General features: G+C 37.2%; 2 protein-coding genes across 2 annotated transcripts; both read left to right on the top strand.

Annotated features, from left to right (window-relative positions):
* Nucleotides 1-1,793: 1,793 nt before the first annotated feature.
* LOC139118085 (uncharacterized) lies at nucleotides 1,794-2,879 on the top strand. Its single transcript, XM_070681380.1, has one exon. The coding sequence runs from the start codon at nucleotides 1,794-1,796 to the stop codon at nucleotides 2,877-2,879; it is 1,086 nt and encodes a 361-aa protein (XP_070537481.1).
* Nucleotides 2,880-16,391: 13,512 nt separating this feature from the next.
* LOC139118084 (uncharacterized) lies at nucleotides 16,392-17,453 on the top strand. The gene has a single exon (XM_070681379.1). It carries the CDS (start codon nucleotides 16,392-16,394, stop codon nucleotides 17,451-17,453), a length of 1,062 nt encoding a protein of 353 aa, XP_070537480.1.
* Nucleotides 17,454-24,308: the final 6,855 nt, after the last annotated feature.

Genomic DNA, 24,308 nt, shown 5'->3' with positions numbered 1-24,308 from the left:
ATGGTGCTTAGCAAAAGAGACTTTGGCAAACACCCTGATACCTCTGATACATATCTCTTATATGTTAAAGTTATGCGCCCGAAGCACCGATCGTCCTAAATTCGATTTAAGAAACTTCTTTCCTGTTCATAATTTGAACTTATTTCACATTAAGCCTACTTCAAACTTTTTCTGTCAAGTTCACAAGTTATTTGGTTGTTATTTAGAGTGACTGTATCCTTTATACTGGAAGTTGTGATCATCTTATCTTTTGAGGACTTTTGCATTCTGATCACTTGAAAATTATAAAATTATAGAACCTGTTTTCTACTTGTTTCATGCGTACAAACCAAGCAGGTACACTAGGTAAAACATTGAAAGTATGGTATCGTTGTCAAGACAGAAAGCTATATTTGCCTTTTAAGATCAAGGTGAAAAGATGCAGGCCACATCAGGTTCATTTTTTCACAGCATTTTATTGCAATGATGAATGCAAGAATGGGTGAACAAGATAAATGAATGTCTGTCGCTATGTTTTCGTTTTCAAAAAATGTAATCTTCGTTGAAATCAGTGAACTGGAATAAAAGTTATGGAATACTGTCTCATATTTCTTTTCCTTTGAGTTTTTTATACGAAAAAGTCTGAAAAAATACTCCCCAAGTGCCGCCAAATAACACCATTTCAATCTCTGTATTTCAAAAGCTCCAACGGCAGGAGGGGGACTTATTCTGTACTATACTTTGAAAAATTCGCGATCAACAGCCAACCCTATCATTCACAGTACATCACCCAATTCCATTTGACACGTTGCAAAATTGTGGCGTCCGTTGACGCAATGTTGCGTATTGAGTGATTGCACCACAGATTGCGCGGAGGCATTTCCCCTACGTAACCCCTAATTTAGTGTTGAGGATCCATCAATTCTCGTCGATGTTGCTTCGCCTGACAAACTTCATCGGCAATATGTACCTATATGTGATACATCGTGCAGTTTCTGTGACTCTTAACCCTATCCCTATCTACCATTCATTATAATGTCACGTCGAAATTTTCAGAGGCTATGTTTCTCCCATGTCAATTAAACATACTCCACGGCATTTGACACGCTGACTACATCGGTATCTATAGGCAAAGAAGGCACGTGTGACTGTTGATAGTCAAATACGTTCTTTAACTTTTGCATAACACGACACACTTGTGTTGAAGTATTTGTCCAGCCACATAGCCGGACACCTAGCAACATTGCTTATTAGCTAATCTGTCTTTATGCATGTTGCCACGTGGCTTTACAACACTATTTATTTTGCTGTAATAAAACCCTGCAATATTAAGTAATGATGTCAGAGTATCTAACTCTGTGTATCGCCATAATTAATCAGTTTACTCGCTGATAATTGTGGAAACACCTGGCATTCGGACCGTTCATCTGCTACGTTCATTGCTATCAATTGAAGCTAAACAAAAACTGCTAAACTTTATAGTGTCTGGGACTGCCTTATGCATCTGTTGCAAATGACAGTCACTTGGAGATTGTTGCTAGGCAATAGTCAGCGAAGATGAGTTCAGAAACTAATGTCACTTCATGTAAATTGGCTGCCCTATCATGATCAGCAACTCGTAACTTCTATCATATACGGACTACTACAGGCATAACTGCATTATTTTCATCATCTCTACAACAACTAGAAGAAACGATTCAGTTCTTCCAGAGTAACCGGTTGGACACAGCTGAATCATGTTTGGAAAACACATCAAGTTCTTATTCATGGTGATCATATTTTCGATTCCCTTTTGGTGTTACAGAGGTTTCCTCATGGACAAAGGGTTATCTGAAATTGTGCTCGGCAGTCAGCACAGCGGCTACAACTTGGTCGGCCATGAAGACCACAACAGAAGTGCTCATGAAAAGTCTCAAATCGGATCTAAAAATGAAAATGACGAGGCAAACAGAAAGATACACCCATCATCAGGCTATGAAAAGCTGCTTCAAAACACTGTTCTGCCAGCCCAGCACAGTCAAAATGGCAATGTGCAGTCACTCAGCAGAGGTATGCTGACACCACCTACTACAAAAAACACGTCAAATGAGCAAAATTTCGATCTGTTATCAACTGTAGAGAAAACAAGAAGACTCAAAGGTTGGGTCATAGTGCAGATCTTGAATCTCGGCTACATCAACATGACGAAAAGTTGGATTTGTAATGTGGAATGCATGAATGTACTGCCCTTCACAATCTTCGTCACAAGTGATAGTCAGGCGTATTGGGCTCTCAGAGAATGGAAACCACATTTGAATGTCGTGTTACAAAAATTTGGTAACTCAAAAAGTATGAAATTCCACGAAGATTCTTACAATGAGTTCATGGGCTATCGAGTCAGAATAGTAGATTCAATTTTGAACACAGGGGTGGCTGTATTCCTTGTGGAGTCAGATGCTGTCTGGCTGGCAAATCCTACAAACTTCATTGAGCGCTATTCAAATGTCGACATCGTGGCCACTGCAAACAATGCCGGTCAAGAGGACAAGACAGCAATGGCTGGCTTTATTTTTCTAAATGCTACGTCATGGACACGTCGTATATGGAAAGAACTCAGGGAGAGACTGGATCATATCTCGGCGGCCTACCACAATGGTACTGGGAGAACTATCGCGGACATGGGAATCTTGAATGGCTTGATTCGTAGGGAAGGACTCAAAATACAGTGGTTGCCAGATGACCAATTTTTCAGTGGGCAGTGGTATAGAAAGCCAGAACTACGCGACATCCCTAAACAACCAGTGGTGATACAAAACAACTACATTGTGGGTAACGGCCGAAAGGAAGAAAGAGCAAAACTGTGGAACCACTGGTTCCTCTCAAACAGTACCAATGAATGTATTGGAAACCCTTGCCGCTAATCGACCTTTTAAACTTCTCTATAAGCTACAAATGATTTTACGTGTTTAGAATTATCGATTAATCTTGGCATACAAAGACAGAAATTGCAGTATGAACTCTCGTACTCTCCGAATCTTACGATTGATTTGTACTGTACTGGTAGGGTCACTTTAGAATTTCATGAACATAACTTTTCTCGGCCGCTTCTTATTGTTCTTAGAAGGGTTATCAAAAGGATGGAATGATGGCCTGCACAGCGATGCCAAAGTTGTTCATGCAACCAACATCCAAATATCTGTATATTGTAATTACATTTATTCATCAGTTACTTCGAGTAAGAACTAATGGCGGCATATCCAGAGATATCGAAGTCTGATATGGGGGACTCACTTAAAAGGGCTCTCAAGATAGTTAACGTTCTTTCCCCTCGAGATATTGTCTCTCGTTGTCTATCTCAGAGGCTTATCAACGATAGGCATATCGAACATAAATTTATAATTCTTCATTTGTTTTTCAAAACCCATCAATCAGTGTTTCCAGGTGTGTGAAAGTCTCTTACAGAGTATCGTTTAAGAAATCTACACTCAAAGGAAACAGCACAATGCATTTCACTGAATTCCGTGCCCTGTTATCAACAAGTAACGCTTTCTGTTCAAAATTCCTTGTACATTCATTGTTAAATGGCAGTACAGAAGAAACAAAATGCAGCACTTTTGACGTTGGGCAGCTTATGCGTCATCCATCCCATGATCATCAATGAGGGTGCTTAGGGTCGGCAGAATTATAAATATACTGAATCCGAAACGTTACGACAGATGTTGGCAATTATACAAAATTATGGACTTAAGAATGCTTCTACGTTCGTAGACGTTTCTTTTATTATGTTTTGTAATGGTGAATTTCACATAAAGACAGTTAATAAAAGTATGCAATAAAGGACATCTGGCCACAAGTAGATAAATACATGTAAATTGCAAGATTTAGTGGTCTATTACCTCTTTTTAGGATTCGTTTGAAGGTTATGGAGTAAATAAAATTTTTACTGGCTTATTTTTGTGTAAATCCAAACATTTATGTTACCCGTAAGGTAAATGGCACTGTACTTTTAACTTTGGGCAGTACTTTTAACGTTGGGTAACTTTTATATGCGGCAACCCTTTCACGATCATCAATGAGTTCTATTGAAGGTTATGGAGTAAATAAAGTTTTTACTCGCTTATTTTTGTGGAAATCCAAACATTTATGTTAACCCGTAGAGTCAACACAAGGATGACGGCCATTTGGAATTTCAAGTTTTGCATGGTGAATATTAGTGATTTGTTTCTTCATTACCAGATTTTGCAGGATGACCTGTGAGTTTTGTTCTCGATTTCGATAGTGAATAGTTTTACGTTTCATTACAAACAACTGAGCAAAAGTCAAAATCGAGGCGCGTACTAAGATACACTAACACTCCAAAATAGAAACTTAAGATTTATCTGTAAAGCATTTGTCCACAACAATTGTCACGAATATGAAATTGCTACGAGAACTTTGGTAAATTCTCGATCGGAGTCGAACCCACAAACTACGGTAGCTATTCACCTAGCAAAGACATCGGCGGTAAGAACCGCTCTGATAAATCCCCATCTCAGAAAAGGGTGCTTCAATAATCGAGCTAAGATTCACTTTTGTAATTGGATTAGATCCAGTAGACAATTACAAATATTTAGGAATTGTACTGTTTACAACGCTGAGACAAGCGTTTTAAAATTTCAGTTCATGTTACCAAGAAGACGTTCCTAAATTTATAGCGATAAACTATCAGGTTATAGTCATCTGACCATTCAACTGCTATTCTTTTTATATTCACCAGATTTGTAAGAAATGTTTGCCTTATCATTATTTTACTCGGTTTATCATCATATAAGTGACACAATTCATTGAGTGTGTTTTTTTTCACTTTTTGCGTCATTATGTCTTCAATCCTCGATGGTAATAAAGGCGGGTATTGCAATAAAACTGGAGAAATTTTAGATACAATATTTAAAAAGACAATAACGGTTACGTTTAATAGACATTGATGTTTAGACTTTCGAGCCATCCAATTACATCTCCTGAGAAGCCCTAGAGAGCTAATTTATAAGCTGTAGCCAAATCTGATGCTCGCCGTGTCTGAGAGGACCTTTTCTTTTAACGTTGAAGCTATAACAGCACAGCTACTAATGACAACAACTGCGTTTTGTTTATTATCATTTTAGTAGTGAAAAAAACATATTTTTACTGAAAACATGTGGCATGTCACTGTATCAATGTATTGTGAAATATTAGTGCATGTTGCTTTCTTATACTGAATTCTCATCGATAAAACAGAAAAGATTCAGGAATTTGTCATGCTTTTTAAATGAACTGCAGATATCATACTGATTGGTAAAAACATACTTTCTATTTGCAAACATCCAGATATCTCTGATATTTATCTGTGATGTATTAAAGTTATGCGCCCGTAGGGTCCGTCGAAAAGTGTAACTGAATAATGCAATAGTGGCTGGTATGATGCTTTGCATAAGACTTCCGCAAACATCCAGATATCTCAACAAAAATCATTCAGATACCTGAACACTGCGGTTTCAGTCTATTATACGTGTGAATAAGTGTTGGTCCCAATGGAATACAATTTTTCAGAAATTAGGGAGCCTTCAGTAATTACAGGGGGGTGGGCCGGGGAATTGGGGGGAGGGTCACTTTTTAGAAAACAGTTCAAGGGGGAGGGTCACTTTTTATAAACCTATCTTGGGGGGAGGGTCACTTTTGACAGAAGCTGATATTATGGCCAAAACTTTGATTGTCCGTGTGATATTTCCTGAATAGGAAATCAGCAACAAAATACGCACACACTTATAGACTGCCATGCATAGTGAATTGACATTTTGGTGAGATTCCAAAATCAAATTTCTTACACAACCATAGACTTGTAACCACTCTAGTCTAATCAAGAACAATAATCTTAATAATCAAGCATACATAAATGCACAGATTTATCTAATTTTGTACTGAAAAAAAATTATTCATAGTTTCATCATAGACCCAAATGCATAGTGAATTGACATTTTGGTGAAATTCCAAAATCAAATTTCTTGCACAACCATGGACTTGTAACCACTCTAGTCTTATCAAGAACAATAATGTGAATAATCAAGCATACATAAATGCACAGATTTATCTAATTTTGTACTGAAAAAAATTATTCATAGTTTCATCATAGACCCCCATGCATAGTGAATCGACATTTGGGTGAAATTCCAAAATCAAATTTCTTGCACAACCATGGACTTGTAACCACTCTAGTCTAATCAAGAACAATAATGTGAATAATCAAGCATACATAAATGCACAGATTTATCTAATTTTGTACTGAAAAAAAATTATTCATAGTTTCATCATAGACCCCAATGCATAGTGAATCTACATTTGGGTTAAATTCCAAATCAAATTTCTTGCACAACCATGGACTTGTAACCACTCTAGTCTTATCAAGAACAACAATGTGAATAATCAAGCATACATAAATGCACAGATTTATCTAATTTTGTACTGAAAAAAATTATTCATAGTTTCATCATAGACCCCAATGCATAGTGTACGGACATTTTGGTGAAATTCCGAAATCATATTTCTTGCACAACCATAGACTTGTAACCACTGTAGTCTAATCAAGAACAATAATCTAAATAATCAAGCATGCATAAATGCACAGATTTATCTAATTTTGTACTGAAAAAAAATTATTCATAGTTTCATCATAGACCCCAATACATAGTGTATTGAATGACATTTTGGTGAAATTCCAAAATCAAATTTCTTACACAACCATAGACTTGTAACCACTCTAGTCTAATCAAGAAAATTAATATCAATAATCAAGAGTACACAAATGCAAAGATTTACCTATTTTTGTATTGGAAAACTATTCATAATTTCATCATAAACACCATGGATAGTGAACCAACTTTTTAGATGAAATTCAGAAATCAATTTCTTGTACACAAATGTTCATTTTACTTCCCAATTCAAGCAAAGTACATTTAAATACATTATCAAACATATATAAAATACAGATATAGCATGTTTTGTGGGTGTAAATTATCAATAATTTGCCTTATAGACTCCATGTATTATGATTTGATATTTTGGATGAAGCACTAAATCAGCTACATCTTGCCTTCTTATAGTTGCACAAAATATGGTGACCCTCCCTACACTGTATGAAATACCATATCTCTTCAACAATTCTTGCGTGATAAATTGCGACTGTCCCTCCGAAAACACCAGCCCTCCCCTCTGTAATTTGTCCCTAACATAACAATTGAACCCATTGTTATGTAAATTAGCTGATACTGTTTTAGTTATTCCCGGGAGAATACCGCAGTGGTTGGGGGGGGGGGGGAGGGTCACGTTTCAGAATGTTGGACAAGCGGGAGGGTCACATTTTAGACAGGAGGATAGGGGGAGGGTCACATTTTACGGTACAGGTGTTCGCGAAATTCCCCGGCCCACCCCCCTGTAATTACTGAAAGCTCCCTTAGCTGTTCCAAGGTACTGTAATCTTGGCTTTCACAGGATCAGGAACTACCATTAATTTCGAGCCTTTGTAGTTGATCATTGCCAACTACTAATTTTGGTATTTCCCAAAATTAACCCCAAATATCATAGTGTTTAGGATCTCTCAATTCTGGTCGATGTTGCTACGCCTGACAAATTTCCTCGGCAAGTACCCATACGTGATACATCGTGCACTTTCTGTGACTCTTAACGTTGACCCTGTCTGTCATTCATTATAATGCCATGTCGACTTTTCCTGACGCTGTGCGTGACAGAGCGGTAAAACAGTCTCTCATGCCTTAAGCACTAGCCCTCGAGTAATAGTGTAATAAAAAGCGTTCTTCTAACCCATTCTACTGCATTTGACACACTGAACACATCATTATTTAGGCAAAGAAGGAACGAGTGACTGTTGACAGTCTTATACGGCCTTTAAATTTAGCATAACATGACACACTTATATCAAAGTATTTGTCCAGGCACATAGCTGAACACCAAGCAACATTGCTTATTACTCAATCTGCTGTATTTACGCCTGGTGCCACATGGCTATCCAATACTATTTGAATTATAGTATTTTGCTGTAAAGCCTTGCAATGCTGAATATCTAACTCTGTGTATCGCCATAATTTATCAGTTTACTCGCTGAGAGATGTGGGAACACCCGGTAATCTGCTAGGTTTTTTTTTTATCGATTGAAGCTAAACAAAAACTGCCAACCTTGTGGGACTGCATTATGCATCTATCGCAAACGGCAGTCACTTGGAGATTGTTGCTAGGCAAAGGTCAGCAAAGAAGAGTTCAGAAACTAATGTCATTTCATGGCCATTTGGCTATCCTATCATCTCTAGAAACTCATAATTTCTATCGTATGCGGCCTACTACAAGCATAACAGCCTATACCTATTCTAAGACCGTAGGTAGGAAATTGTTTAATTACAATAGGGTCTTGAAAGAAATTGATATTAGGAACAATGTTCATGATGGTACTTGTGATTGTATGTCATCTCCCTTTTGTTACAAACCTCACGGTCATATAATAACAGGTGACATGAAAATAGTTCCACATCCTAAGCTTCGGCAGCTGTTCCAGTTTGGCCCAAAATATCGCGAGCCACCCAAAGTAAACTGGAACTTTAACTTTAAGTTAATTATGGATGCTGCTGAGGCTTATGCTAAGAAGTGGGCTGCCCTTGAAGACGAAGACGTTGGATGTCTTTCGGACTGGCTTCGCACAGTCCGTGATAAGGTAAAATCTCGCATGTCACGTCTTCGTTCTTTATACACTGTCATCAACACTACATCTGCCTTCGATGACCCTTCTGTACGGGAATGTCTAGATTCTTTACACGATAAATATGTTGTTGTGCCTGCAGACAAAGCATCAAACAACATCATTTTTGTCTGCAAGCAATATTACACTCAATGTTTAAAGAACGAACTTCAGATTAACTCAGATGATGAGAGTAGCACAACATACTCTCTTTCAACCTTATCTGAAGAGGAAATATTGCAGAACCATTCAACAGTTTTGAGTGAGTTTGGCATCGAGTTAGCGCAAGATGACAAGGTATTACCTAATCTATATTGGATTCCTAAGATCCATAAGAATCCCTATAAACAACGTTTCATAGCTGGTTCCAGTAAGTGTACAACAAAACGCTTGTCACAACTTTTAACCATCATTTTATCAACTATTAAATCTGGTTTGGTACGGTATTGTGACAAAATTTATGAAACTAGTGGGGTCAATCAAATGTGGATATTAAAGAACTCCAAAGAATTGTTACATATTTTACAAAATAACAAAAACATGTACAATTCAATCCACACATTTGATTTTTCAACGTTGTACACAACCATCCCACATAACAAACTTAAAGACAGGCTATCATCTCTCGTGAAGAAAGCCTTCTTTTACAAGAATGGTAGTCGTAGGTATGAATACATTGCCATCAAGCGCAACTTAGGCTATTTCACCAACAACAGTGATGCCAAACTCAAATACAGTGATGTTGAGGTGATTCAAATGCTATATTTCCTAATTGACAACATATTTATCAAATTTGCTGGCATGACATTCAGGCAAACTATAGGCATTCCCATGGGCACAAACTGCGCCCCACTTCTTGCAGACTTATTTTTGTATTCGTATGAAGCAGAGTTCATGCAATCACTTCAGAAATCTGGGTGTAAAAGGATTGCCAAGCGATTTAACAACACCCACAGATATATTGATGATCTCATCAGTTTAACAATCCTGGTATATCCCATTATCTACACCACATCTACCCAGATCATTAGAAATAAAAGAAACAACTGAAAGTGTGGACTCGGCATCATACCTAGATGTATTGTTTGAAATTAGACATAATACACTATATACTAAGCTGTATGACAAAAGAGAAGATTTCAATTTTGAAATCATAAACTTTCCCTTTTTGTCGAGCAATATACCATCATCTCCAGCTTATGGTGTGTATATTTCACAACTCCTCAGATACAGTAGAGCATGCCATTCATATGAAGACTTTCGAGTTAGACACAGCCTATTAGCTCAAAAGTTAGTGAGGCAAGGATTCTCAGAAAGTAGATTAGTGAAATCATTTAAGAAGTTCTACGGTAGATACGGAGATGTTGCATCAAAATATGACCTGTCTGTTTCTCAAATGATGAGTGACAGCATACCAAATTTTGACTCACAAAAGTAATTTGGTGAATTCACCAAATAACAATGAATTTGTCACTTTGGGTCAATCTTGACGGGTGCGGCTAGCTGGCAGGGTACGCTTACCCATTTCGGACACCTGGTACCACCACTATTTCGTGGTTCAAGATGGCCCCATTGCCTTTGTCATCATCTATATGTTCCTTGGACCTGGTAAATTTCATAGTTTACCTTGAATTATAACGATTATTGGACCTGATTTGATGTCTATTCCTCACCTCTACAGAAACTATAGAAAACACTGTTAAATTCTTCCAGAGTAACTAGTTGTACGCATGTGAATCATGTTTGGAAAACGCATCATGTTTATTTTCATACGGATTATATTTTCGATTCCCTTTTCGTGTTACAAAGGGTTCCTCATGGACAAAGGATTATCTGAAATTGTGCTCGGCAGTCAATAAACTTCTCTATAAACTACAAATGATTTTACGTTTTTAGAATCATCGATAAATCTTGGTACACAAGGACAGAGAGTGTAGTTTGAACTCTCTTACTCTACAAATGTTACAATTGATTTTTACTGCACTGGTAGGGTCACTTTAAACTACAGCTAGTTTTCAATCGGGTTCGAGCCCACAACATACGACATCAGTCGCCCGACGGAGAGGCAGCAGACAGAACCACACGGCTAAATCCGCACTCTCATAAAAGAGTGGTTCAATAGCCGGCTAAGTTGTTACATTTTTCCGACTGCGACCGCTCCACACGTTGTATAGTTCGTGAAGCGCTCACCCACGTACGCTCACTATCACACATCGCACACGCAAACTTTATCGAAGCGAAGCAATGAATACAACGCTATAACTGGGCGAACGAGTAGTCTCGGGGACAATTCTGTCCACCAGCAGAACTATCAACCCAGGGTAGAAAATACGGCTAGTTTTCAATCGGGTTCGAACCCACAACATACAGCATCAGTCGCCTAGTACATTATTTAAAGACATAATGACTTTCATAGGTAATATCAAAGCATGGTAAACCTCCAATGTCAAATATTCATTACTGGTGGTTAGTTTTTTTATTTCTGAAAGATCACAAAAGATAGTGTTTTTATAGATATTGATATCGCCATCAGGAATATAAAATATCGACAATTCTGTCCATCTTACTTCTGTAGCGGAATGATGCAAATTTGACAAGTATAAAAGCAGTTACAGTTTAACTGTTATCAGTCAGACGTTGTGGCTCAACAGTAAACTTATTTTGATAAGAATTGTCAGTAACATGTGTATATCTCCAACAAGGTTATGTTGAGTTTAAAATAGGTTCGTCATCTTGGTGAAGTCGACTATGCATGAATGGTCATGCCTATATATGGATATATTGTTATTGAGAAAGCCAATCATTGTTGACTGATTCCTTATGTGCGCGATTTGGTGTGATGTCATAATTGGCCCACCATCGACCATAGTTTCCCGAATAATAACATTCAGCCTGCAAGTAAAACACTTTAGATAAGTTGCGATTTCGCGGTATAAATATGGTACTGGTCAGTTTCTTCAGCTTTGGGGCGGTGGATTCATGGGGACCCTGTTTTTGACTTTGGTGATGAGGGGATCACCATGTTTTTGAAATGCTCGAAGGGGGGGGGGGGGCGGCAGTGACTGTGTAAGCCATCGGGTAAAACAAGCTTAAAATGCATCGTACCAGCCACGAATTCCATCATTCGATTGAAGTTTTCGTCGGCACCCTTCGGACGCATAAAATTAACATATCAGAGGGATATTTATAAGAGATATCTTGATGTTTGCAGATTAAGTTTGGCAAAGCGTACTAAGGGAGCGTTCAGTTATTATGGCCGGGGTGGGCCGGCAAAATCCAGGGGGGGGGGGGGTTCACCTCAAATTTGAAAACTGCAAAAGGGAGGGGGGTCATATATTTTTCAAACAGCTCAGAGGGGGGGTCACCTAATTTTCATAAGTATCTGTCCCGTCAAAAAGCAGTTTCAATGTTCAGAAGTATTCTTGGAGATAAAAATGATTCGTTGCATGATTTCATTCTCTGAAGTTATTCATCTGTAAATCTGAACAAAAGTACAATTATCTGTCACATGAACATCTTGACTTGACAACTCTGAGACTTGTCTTATTGTAAATCAAGCTCACTGCACTGAGGCGATGAACAATTCCTATTACTTACATGTTAGAGATACAGCAAGTTTTGTCAGGGAAATTATTTAACAGTTACCTGTGCTGAGACTACTAGTACCATTAGGTGAAATTCCAATATCATAATTGTTGTCCACATCTGAACTTTTAAATACCCTATTTGAATCAAGTACATTTGTATCAATTATCAAACACCTATAAAAGCACAAATTAATTTAGTTTAGCATTGTAAAAAAATTATTCTTAGTTTTCTCATAGACTCCAATATATAGTGAATCAACATTTTGGTGAAATTCCAAAATCCAATTTCTTGCACACATATCAACCTTTAACAATCCTAGGCTAACTAAGTACTTTAAAATGAATGATCAAATGTCTATAAATACACAGAGTTTGATAGTTTTGTATTGGAAAAAAATTATTAATTTCCTCAAAGACGCCCATGTACAGTGAATCTACTTGTGGTATAATTCCAAAATCCAATTTCTGGCGAACACATCCATTTGTTACCACCCTAATCTAATCAAGTACATTGATATCAATAATCGAGAGTACATAAATACATGGGTTTACTTATTTTTGTATTGGAAAAAAATTATTCATACTTTCCTCATAGACTCCCATGTATAATGGATGAACATTTTCAGTGAAGTTCCATAATCAGATTTCTTGTACACATAATATGCACCTTTAACCATCATATTCTAATCAAGTAAAATTATGTTAATTATTGAACATCTGTATATGCACAAGTATACCAAGTTTTTCATTGGAAAAAAAATTATTCACAATTTTATCATTGACTCCCATGTATAGTGGATGAATATTTTTGGTGAAATTCCAAGGTCAAACTTGTTGTCGACATGCCAGTTGTAACACCCCTATTTCATTTAAGTACATGTATGTAAATTATCAAATATCTAAATGCACAGATATAGTTTTGCATTGCAAAAGTATTACATAGATTTCTCATACATGTATGAGAAAATATATGTATACCATGTATAGTGAATCAACATTATCAACAGCTGATTTTTAATTAAATCCAAATATCAAAATTTTGTACACACACGCTTGCGCAAAAATATTGCGATCCACCTGTCCAACCCCTTTGAGGGGTAATTTCAAAATTATAGCAAGTCAGAAGGGGAAATCTGAGCATTAACACCTTTTGAGTTTTGTAAGGAAGGTCATTTATAAAAATTTAAGCTCTTTTAGGGGGATTCTATTGCTCAATACCCCCGAGGTGTTTGTGTGTGCAGCTTTACTCAAGCAATGGGGGGGGGGCATGAAATTTTTGTCATCTTGAAAGGGGGGGTCATCAATTTTTTGGTACAATGGGTAGGGGGGGTTCTCTTATTTTGACTGATGCGCAGGAAGAATTTGCCGGCCCACCGGCCATAATAACTGAACGCTCCCTAATCAGTATGAAATCTGCAGTTCACGAACACAGCATGGCAAATTATTTACCTTAATGATACTGGTTATTGGGCCTACATGCATATTTTATGCATATGTATGTTATGTTGACAGACAGAAGTCTAAGCATTTCTAATGTTAATGTAAAGAATAATTGTGAGAAGATACAGTCAAGTGTTCCTTAAATATGGTAAAATTTACCAACAAATAAGGAACAACAGACTTTCAGTGAGCCAAGCATTGATTCATAAACACAAAACACCATGGCTGCCAACACTTAAATTACCCAATATAATGCTATATCTGTTGTAATATTTAAAAAAGTAACTTAAATTCAATAACTTAGGGAGCTTTCAGTAATTACAGGGAGAGTTTGGCCTGGGGGAATTTCACGCACACCACTATTCATGGTGTCTATGATGAAATTATCAATAGTTTTTTCCAATACAAAAATAGGTAAATCTTTACATTTGTGTACTCTTGATTATTGATATTACTTTTCTTGATTAGACTAGAGTGGTTACAAATCAATGGTTGTGCAAGAAATTTGATTTTGGAAATTCACTGAAATGTCGATTCACTATGCATTGCGGTCTATGATGAAACTATGAATGATTTTTTTGTTAGTACAAAATTAGATTAATCTGTGCATATATGTATGCTTGATTATTGATATTAATTTTCTTGATTAGACTAGAGCGGTTACAAGTCTATGGTTGTGTAACAAATTTGATTTTGGAATTTAACTGAAATGTCGATTCACTATGCATTGTGGTCTTTTGAGCGGTCTATAATGTGCATGTATTTTGTTGGTGATTTGCTATTCAGGAAATATCACATGGACAATCAAAGTTTTGGCCATAAAATCAGCTTCTGTCAAAAGTGACCCTCCCCCTAAGATAGGTTCATAAAAAGTGACCCTCCCCCTTGAATTGTTCTCTAAAAACTGACCCTGCCCCCAATTTTTCCGGCCCAGCCCCCTATAATTACTGAAGGCTCCCTTATTTATATTTGTAAAGTTTGTCAAACCTTCTGACTACCGTTATTTAATCAGTCTGAAGATCCTTTTTATCAGCTTCTATAGTTTTTGATATTTTTATTTTGGTGTTATGCGTACTAATTAGACTTGTACACCAACAAGTAAAACTTTCCATTTCAAAATCTGATGGATTCTTGAGGGCGCCCTCACGCAGTACAGCTGTATACAGCTGTAGCATGGAAGTATAATACTTCCATGGCCGTAGCAATCGATCTTGCCAGTAAAACTGTCTCCCACCCTCAATCACATTAATATTTGCTCAACTAATCTAGAGACACACACACAGAATGTCTTTCAAATATGAATCACGAAGAAAGATACTTAGAAAATTAATTGCATGAGGCAGTATATGTAGTTAGTATCGCTGCTCAAGTGCAATCACTGGACGCCATATTTGCTCTGGCCCATTCCAAATTCTGGTACAGGTGTCAAAGTCCTCACTGTGTTAGGCCTTTTTTAAATGACATTTTAAATTCAACCCTAGATTATCAAAGCTTACAGTATTTGTACGTGCCTCTATCTCCACCTACAAACTAATGTTTATCACTAACACAATTAAGCATCTCCCTACTGATTAAATACAACTTTCCTTTACTGATATACCTTCAACAAAGTGGTACAACTCAAAACAAGGCTTGAATCTCATCAAAATATAAGTACATCAGCCAATCGGAAAACTGGACATAGGCCAATGGGAAAACTGGACATAAGCCAATGGGAAAACTGGACATAAGCCAATGGGAAAACTGGACATAAGCCAGTGAAAAACGTCAAGCCAATTACAACATATTTCAAAATAGCCACTCATTCAGTTCAATTTTTAACGTACTATTTCAAATGTATATATATATATATATATATATATATATATATATATATATATATATATATATATATATATATATATATATATATATACACTCTAGAGTAAACACATACACAAACACCCCGAAAAAAAATTTTCCTGTCCAAAATCAGGCCAATTTTATTTTGTGGGGTTCAAGATTATAGCATGTCCGAAGGAGGGGGGCAATCGAAGGCGTTTTGAGGTTGTTAGGGAGGCATTTAAAAAATAAGGGAACTTGTTTTTGGATTCTCCTAACCAGCCACCTCCCCTCAAGGGGTGTTTGTGAATGGAGCCTTACTTGCCTAAAATAAGCTCTGGCCAACGGAAGAAGATTAAGTCGAAAAATCGACACTAGGCTGATACCTCTGCCGATTTGTGACAAATTGTTGCTGTAAGTTGTTAATAATAAACAGCTGCCAAGTCTGGAAAACTCCCTTCTTCATCTGTTGCAAGCTTAATAGCATTTGAAAGCCAATGGGGAGCGATTGCTATGAACACTACGTGTGGAGTCCCAGTAAATCATTGTGTTGGCTTCATTTATGAGATACTTCACCATAACATGTGATTTCAAACTTTTACAGCTATTTATGCACACAGTGTACCACAGTCTACTTTACTAACTCTGTGGCATAATCATAACGACATCAGCAAGACCTACTCCTTCACAAGAAATCAAAAGGACGTTACAGGATAATGACTGTATCACGCTTCAAGCTTCTGTTTGTACTATTCATATTTTCGATTGTGTTTTTGGGCTATGTCCGCCATTTTATCAAGCCGGGAAAACGTTCAAAGAATGTGCCCGGCATGGACTACAGTGGCCAGAGATCTGTCGGAAGTGAAGATAAAATGAATGAGTCTTGGAGGGCGAGAAGTGGATTTGAAGCTGAAGTTGACCCAGCGGACAGAAAGCTGTACCAAACAACAAAATATGAGAAACTTTCACCAACTACATTACTTGTTCTGCCTGACCACCGCAGTCAAGAAATCAGACAGCATTCTCTCAGCAGAAGTATGGTGACTAAACCTGCTACAAAAAGCACGCCAACAAAGCTAGAGCCAAATTCCGGTCTGCTGTCAACTGTTGAGAAAATAAAGGGACTCAAAGGTTTGGTCATAATGCAGTTTCTGAATCTCGGCTACATCAACATGACAAAAAGTTGGATTTGTAATGTGGAATGCATGAATGTACTGCCGTTCACAATCTTCATCACAAGTGATAGTCAGGCGTATTGGGCTCTCAGAGAATGGAAAGCACATTTGAATGTCGTGTTACAAAAATTTGGTGACTCAAAAAGTATGAAGTTCCAAGAAGATGCTTACAATGAGTTTATGTGCTATCGAGTCAGAGTAGTTGATTCCATTTTAAACATATCGGTGGCTGTATTCCTTGTGGAATCAGATGCTGTCTGGCTGGCAAATCCAATGGACTTTATTGACCGTTACTCTAATGTCGACATCGTAGCCACCGCAAATAATGCCGGTAGAGAGAACAAGAGGGCGATGGCTGGCTTTATTTTTCTGAATGCCACGTCATGGACATATCGTATGTGGAAAAAACTCAGAGAGAGACTGGATCAAATCTCGGCGGCCTACCACAACGGTACTGGGAGAACTGCTGGGGACATGGGAATCTTGAACGGCTTGATTAAAACGGAAGGACTCAAAATACAGTGGTTGCCAGAAGACCAATTTTTCAGTGGACAGTGGTATAGAAAGCCAGAACTACGCGACATCCCTAAACAACCAGTGGTGATACAAAACAACTACATTGTGGGTAACGACCAAAAGGAAGAAAGAGCAAAACAGTGGAACCACTGGTTCCTCTCAAACAGTACCAAAGAATGTATTGGAAACCCTTGCCGCTAAACGACTGTTTAAACTTCTTTTTAACTACTAAAATGACTACTAAAATGAGCTCTTAAAGTTGTGGGCGATGTTCAGGGATCGAAAGGTAATGGGTCCATATGACGGTAGGGATGACTAGTTCAGATCGTCGCACGATCACATTTTCATTGCACATATACAAGACAAATCATACATACACACATACAAGACAAATCATATAAAATTCGTATCGCTAAGCATGATGAATACTTTGTCTTTACCACATCCACTCCATGACTAATATATTGATAAAGATTATGTGGCTGATATAAACTTATTGACGCCAATGTTTCAAGGTTGCGCCAAATAGAACATTTAAACACATGACGGTGATTTGTGGCTTGCCCAAGGGATGGTGATCCTGACCGAAATATTGATGTTGCTGAGCCTCAGGCGAGGGTATCATCAATATTTCGGTGACGATCACTAGCTTGAGGGCATGTCATAAATCGTGATATTGCCGGATCTTCATGTGTTATTCATTTTCTTAGACCGAGCATTTATAATCATCACAAAATCCAATATTTGTACTGTGCGCATCGGACGACAAGTTGAAATGAAGCACAAATTTTCGAATGACGCATTTTATAAACCTCGAGCAAGAGTTCCTGGCGCGGCGCTTGTACACCACAATTCGGGCCTGACTACAATTCATGCGCGCTCTTCGAACTTGTGTTCGAACACAGGGACGCGTTATTTTCCCAGCTGTGTCATGCGCACGCTGCAACCTCTTGCGAATTTGGGTACTATGAATAGTTGTACACACACTCTTACTCATAAGAAATCCAAGGGTGGACACCGAACTGGACCGTTTGGAAAATCTACATTGTAACGGGTATATGCCAACAAAACCAATAGTTATGGCCATTTCTTACGTCAAATAAATAATTTTTTCGGTAACATTACCAAATAGGGCGTTTGTCATTTGAAACGGAGTGTAATTTCGCTGCTTGAACGAAGGGAAACTGCTCTGTATGCAAATTACAGGTCGCGATGTCGCAATAGATTTCTCGAGTGCTGATTGGCTATGAAGTGCCGGCTTTCCTATGACGTAAGTATGTGCAAATACAAACATTGCAAACGACGTCCCAGTGTTTCAACCCGGAAGTGTGGATCTCGCAAAGTTTTCGACTGTTTCATGGCATTAAAGTAAGACATATGCGTACAACTTATTAAAACTAGTGCCTGTCTAACAATATGCGAAGTGTGGAATATCTTTTGGGTCATTTTTTTTAAATTTCAGTGATTTTTACTAAGGTTCGAGCGCGAGTCGTACATGGTAACGTACAGACCGTACGCGTTCCGATGAACCACGCGCCACCTGTCCAATGACAGTTTCCGTTTGAAATGATTGACGTACAGAGCAGTTTCTTTGAGGTGTCCGGTTTGTGTCCACCCTTGGTGTTTTATATAAGAACAGTGGCAAAGCACTTAATCTTGAAAATACTATTTTTATAATCAGACGGAAATATAAATATTCATTAATAATGATATGTTATTGTGAACAAGCAAACACGGAAAAAAAATGTTGTAAAAGATCGAGTCATAATGTTCGAAAATGGGTACTCTTAGTACCAACATTCGTCATTCGAAAGATAACGCGTCCCTGTGTGTTCGAACGGCTAGCGCGTAGTGGGCAAGAGTCGACGGCAAGAGCAAATCGAACCATGTAATATCACTTTTTTTGAATGTCGCGTGGTGGAATTTTAGCCAATCACGAGATCAGTACTATCGATGAGGTGTAATAAAGTGTATCATGTCTTAAAAAGCCTGTTCCGCTTGTCTACTTTATATTTCATATCACAAACAAGGGACGTTGTGTCCGATGGCAGGTGCTATTTGTCCAACGTAAGCAGGGCAAATAGTCTCCTGCTCGAGGGTACATTGTCTGACATACCATGTGTTTCCGCTGTTTTTAAGAGAGAAAAGAAAGTTTCCCTCGATAAAGTCCCATACACAATATCTGATAAATGTTCATGATATGCTCAAAGATGTTGAAAGCTCCGATATTAAAAGGTGGAACTTTTCGATAAACTTAGAAGAACTGGAAACGTTGAAACTTCGAAAGTATAGTCGGTCCAGGTGTAAATTATGTGAATTGGTCACCGTCTGTATCTGCGCCATTATACTGTAGGACTCATTCTTTACAATGGTAGTATGGATGACAATTGAGGGCGATTTCCTCTGATTGAGTCAGAAAAGTGAGCTTCGATAATTTTACAGGGCCAACTGAGCACATCACGTGCCTTGGCGGGTAGATGCACTTGAAAACGATATATACACATGTTTTGGATTCAAAACGATTATTTCAGCGAGAAAACCTTCTTTCACGAAACTGGTGCAGTGTGCCTGCGGTTTAGCTTAGGGACTTCACAGAAATTACAGGGGTATGAAGACCAGTTATTTAGGGGGGTTGGGTATGAAGGCCATTTATTTAGGGGGGTCGCAATTTTTCCCGGAAAGAGTTTTGAAGGTCATGAAAATTCAGCATGCCTTTAGGCTGTTTAGGGGAGGGTCGCCATTTTTTGCGCAACTATTAGAAAACAAGATGTGGCCGATGTAGTGCTTCGTCCTAATACAGGTCTTTCTAGCTTGACTGTGAACACTTGCATGTTCATCCAACACGGTTTTTTTTCTAAAGTACACAAAGAATGTGTTGATAAGCCAGTTATTAAAAGTTTCCGACTCATTTAATCACTGGTTGGAAAAAAACACGAAGGCCTCTCCGAGTCGGGTCTTAGGAAAGACATATCCCTAATGTATGAGAGAAAAAAAACATACCAAGGGGTTATATGGTCCTTGCAGAGACTGATAACCGATGCCAGAACACGGAGTGCAAGTTAATGACCTCTTCAAGAAAACAGAAAGGAACTTAACTGTTGTATTTCCTACGACCAGAGAGACTTTCGTGCTTTTCCAACCAATGATTAAATGAGTCGGCAAATTTAATATGTCTAGCTAATCAACACATCCTGTGTGATCTTCAGAAGAAAACATGTTTGGTGAACATGCAATTGTTCACAGTCAAGCTGAAAGACCTGTATCAAATCATAATACATGGGAGTCTATTCGGCAAACTATGAACAATTTTCCCAACGAAACGAGATATATCTGTACATTTATACATGTTTGATCATTTAGGTAAATGCATTTTGCTTGAAGTGGGAGGTAAAACGTGCATGTCAGTGCCAGAAATTTGAATTTTGGATTACATCGAAAATGTTTATTAACTAACCACGGTAGTGTATGAGAAATCTGTGAACATTTTTTCAATATAAAAGTAGCAATATCTGTACATTTATAGGTGTCTGATAATTGATAATTGATTTACTAAATTAGGTAGGTTACAAGTACATAATTATGTGTAAAAGAAATCTGATTTTGGAATTTCACCAAAAATGTCCATCCACTATACATGGAAGTCTATGAAAAAACTATGAATAATTTGTATTTCATATTTATGCTATTTTAGATGTCTGATATACATAATTTATATAAATGTACTTGATTAGAATAGGATGGTTACAAATATGTGTACAAAAATTTTGATGTTGGAATTTCACCGAAAATCACACACGGTTGATCTACTATACGTGGTAGTCTATCAGAAAACTACCGATAATTTTCCCCCATATAAAACTGGTAATGTCTCTGCATTTATAGACGTTTGATAATTGATATAAGAAACAAGTGCATGTGTGTACAAGAAATATGATTGAATTGAATTTTACCGAAAATGTTGATTCTCTTTACATGGCAGTCTATCACAACACTATGAATAAGTTTTTGCAATACTAAAGTAGCTAAATCTGTGCTCTTATATGTGACATATGTGTACTCGTTTAGAATAGGGTGTTTGAAAGGGCAGATGTGAACAACAAATATGATATTGGAATTTCACCCAAAAAATGTTAATTCACTTGTCATGGTAGATGGGTAGGCTATTAAACAACTTTCCAGACAAAGCTTGCTATATCTGTGCATTTATAAGTAAACATTGATAAATATTGATTGAAATTGATAATGAGCTGAAGGAAAAATGCTAAATGAATTTTAAAAAAATATCATAGTATCTTCAATGTACATAGCAAGTTTCTTCAGCTTTGATTGAGTCGACTCAGATATATATCACTAATTAGGAAAGTTGGATAACTATGCAAATTAGTCATTAGCCGACCTCAAAACGCTGAACAACTTTTATTATTGTGATCTTCATTGTGCGTAGCCTATTTCGTTAACTTTGACCAACAAAATTCAGATATATATCCATAATTAGGAGGGTTTGTTAAATATGCAAATTAATAATTAATAACTTCAACAATGTTATCAAGGTATCACCAATATACATAGCAAGTTTTGTCAACTTTGGTCGAGTCAATTGAGATATAAGCTTATGCCTAATTAGCAAAATTAATTAAATGTGAAAAGTAGCTTTTAACTTAACTTACATGCCATCCTCTAGTTTCAGTCACTGCTGATATATACTAGTGTGCTCAACATTTGTAGCAATTCTCATGACATTGTATGAATCTGTTGTCAATGTATATCCTTTTTTCTACAATCATTAATGATGCAAATGAGCATAAAATATACAAGCCACGCTCATTAAAACTATTCAGTTCTTGCAATTTGCAAACCGAACATATGTACCTGATTTGATTTTAATCGGATAAGCCGTTCTTGAGATATTGTAACAGGAAACAGACAGACAGACGGACATTGCTGCGACATTATTACACGTGAGCTATAAAGGAATGAGCCTTGAAGGGCTAGAAGTGGATTTGAAATTGAAGTTGAACCGGCAGTCATGATAAACTACCGCCCACCAATTAGATGTTCTGCCTGACCACTGCAGTCAAGAAATCAGACAGCACTCACTCAGCAGACGTATGGTGAGTCAAGCTACTACAAAAAGCACGGCGATGTGATCATTTTCACTGATTACTTGAAAAAGAAACTTGCACAAAAGGGACTTTTTAAAGGCTGAAAAGTATTCTTTGAAAGTTCAAAGGTCAAATGAGAAATTAGATTTATATCAAACATTATTGCTATGGAATGTTACATGCAGGGGGAGGGTTGTAACCTCCATAAATGTAATAATCTCCATAAATGTAATATTAACCACAATTGTAATAAAATCAACCACAAAGGTAATAAAACAGCCTACCATTCGTATAACAACCCGGAACCACAAATTTAATAAACAAATAAACTATAAATGTAATAAAATTCAACCATATATGTAATAAACTTGATTTTGTATATCATCATTTGTTTATCAATGACATGAATAAATACTAAACGTTCGTTTTGTGTTCACTAGTTGAAATATACATATATGTTCTCATCGTGTAAGCGAAGTGTAATGTTATTTCATACTTTCCTGAAACTAGGTTTCCTTTCCGAAACACATAATAGAATACATTGAGAACACTATCAGAAAACGGCGAGATACTTAGATAAAGGAAGTGGAACAGTAACTCCAGGCACTAATGATGACATAATAAGGAAACGTCAAAATAGCTCGTCAAGCAGTGATACCACACAAAGTTTACAACAGACGACTCAGAACAAACAACAAAGAAACATACAACCTTTTAACAGAAGCTTACGACACAAAACATGTTGGCGAGAACATATATGTATATTTCAATCTAGTAAACACAATGCGAACTCAATCTTGAACACAGTAGAACAAAATTAGCATCCCCAGTGAAGGGTTAAATTTCAAGTGGGAATTCCTAGGAATACAGACAATCTATCAATTATTCCACACGATTTATCCACTGAAAATGGAAAAGTATGCCAAATTTTCGAAAAACAGCGTTAAAGGATCGTAGTGTTATACAGCCTCTCCACTCTAGAGTAGAGACTGCAATGGCACGCAGACTACAGCTGTGTCTCGCCGTGGCCAATCAGTTCTATACACAAAGCAGAGAAACGTAAAATACACTTTCAAAATACACAAAACACACTGAACGCAAACAATTAAGATATGACTAATGTGTGGAGCTGCTTTCATTTATCACATAGATAAATATTTAAGGGCGAATTCTTCAATTGCGATGACAAAATAGATTTTCTTACATTTACGATTGAAAAGTATTACATTTATGGGTGATTTTTATTACATTTATGGTTACAATTTATTACAAATATGGTTGATGTTTTTATTACTTTTATTGTTGATTTTTGTTACATTTATGGGCGATATTACATTTATGGGTGCATTTATGGAGGTTTCAGTTGAAACCTCTGGCGGGTCACTTTTTTGAGCATGGAAATTGGGGAGGGTTACTATTTTTTGCGCAAACGCTTTTGAAGGGTTACTATTTTTCGCGCAGTGTCATTTTTAAATACATCAGGCATCCCCCTGTAATTTCTGTCCAGTCCCTAACATGTTTTAGATTTATTATCGATCGGTATACTTTGGCAAACAAAGGCAGAATGCCCGTTCGAACTTTCGAATTCCCTGAGTATTGCAATACTGTACCAGTGTACACATTGGGTAGGGCTTATGATGAAACTTCGGGGAGCAGTTTCTCAGCTTCCTTTTACACATGCACAATGGCTTCCGTTGGTATTACGAAAGCGTGATAACTCACAGATAACTTTTCTTCTCTATTATCTAAAATTTGGTGATGGCGGCTGTGTTTTAATCGATCGATCAAAGGATTAATTTTTTCTACAACAAAATAAATAATGCCTTATATTTTAGGGTACATATTCAATTCATTGAGACGAATATTCTCTTAGCTACCAAAATACACTTGTTATGTAAGAAAATTTTGAGATGTAAAGTTACTTATTGTGCTTGAGGTAATGGAAATCGGTTGG

This window comes from Ptychodera flava, chromosome 19, assembly GCF_041260155.1.
Source record: "Ptychodera flava strain L36383 chromosome 19, AS_Pfla_20210202, whole genome shotgun sequence".
NCBI lineage: Eukaryota > Metazoa > Hemichordata > Enteropneusta > Ptychoderidae > Ptychodera > Ptychodera flava.
This window is presented reverse-complemented; position numbering and strand designations above follow the sequence as displayed.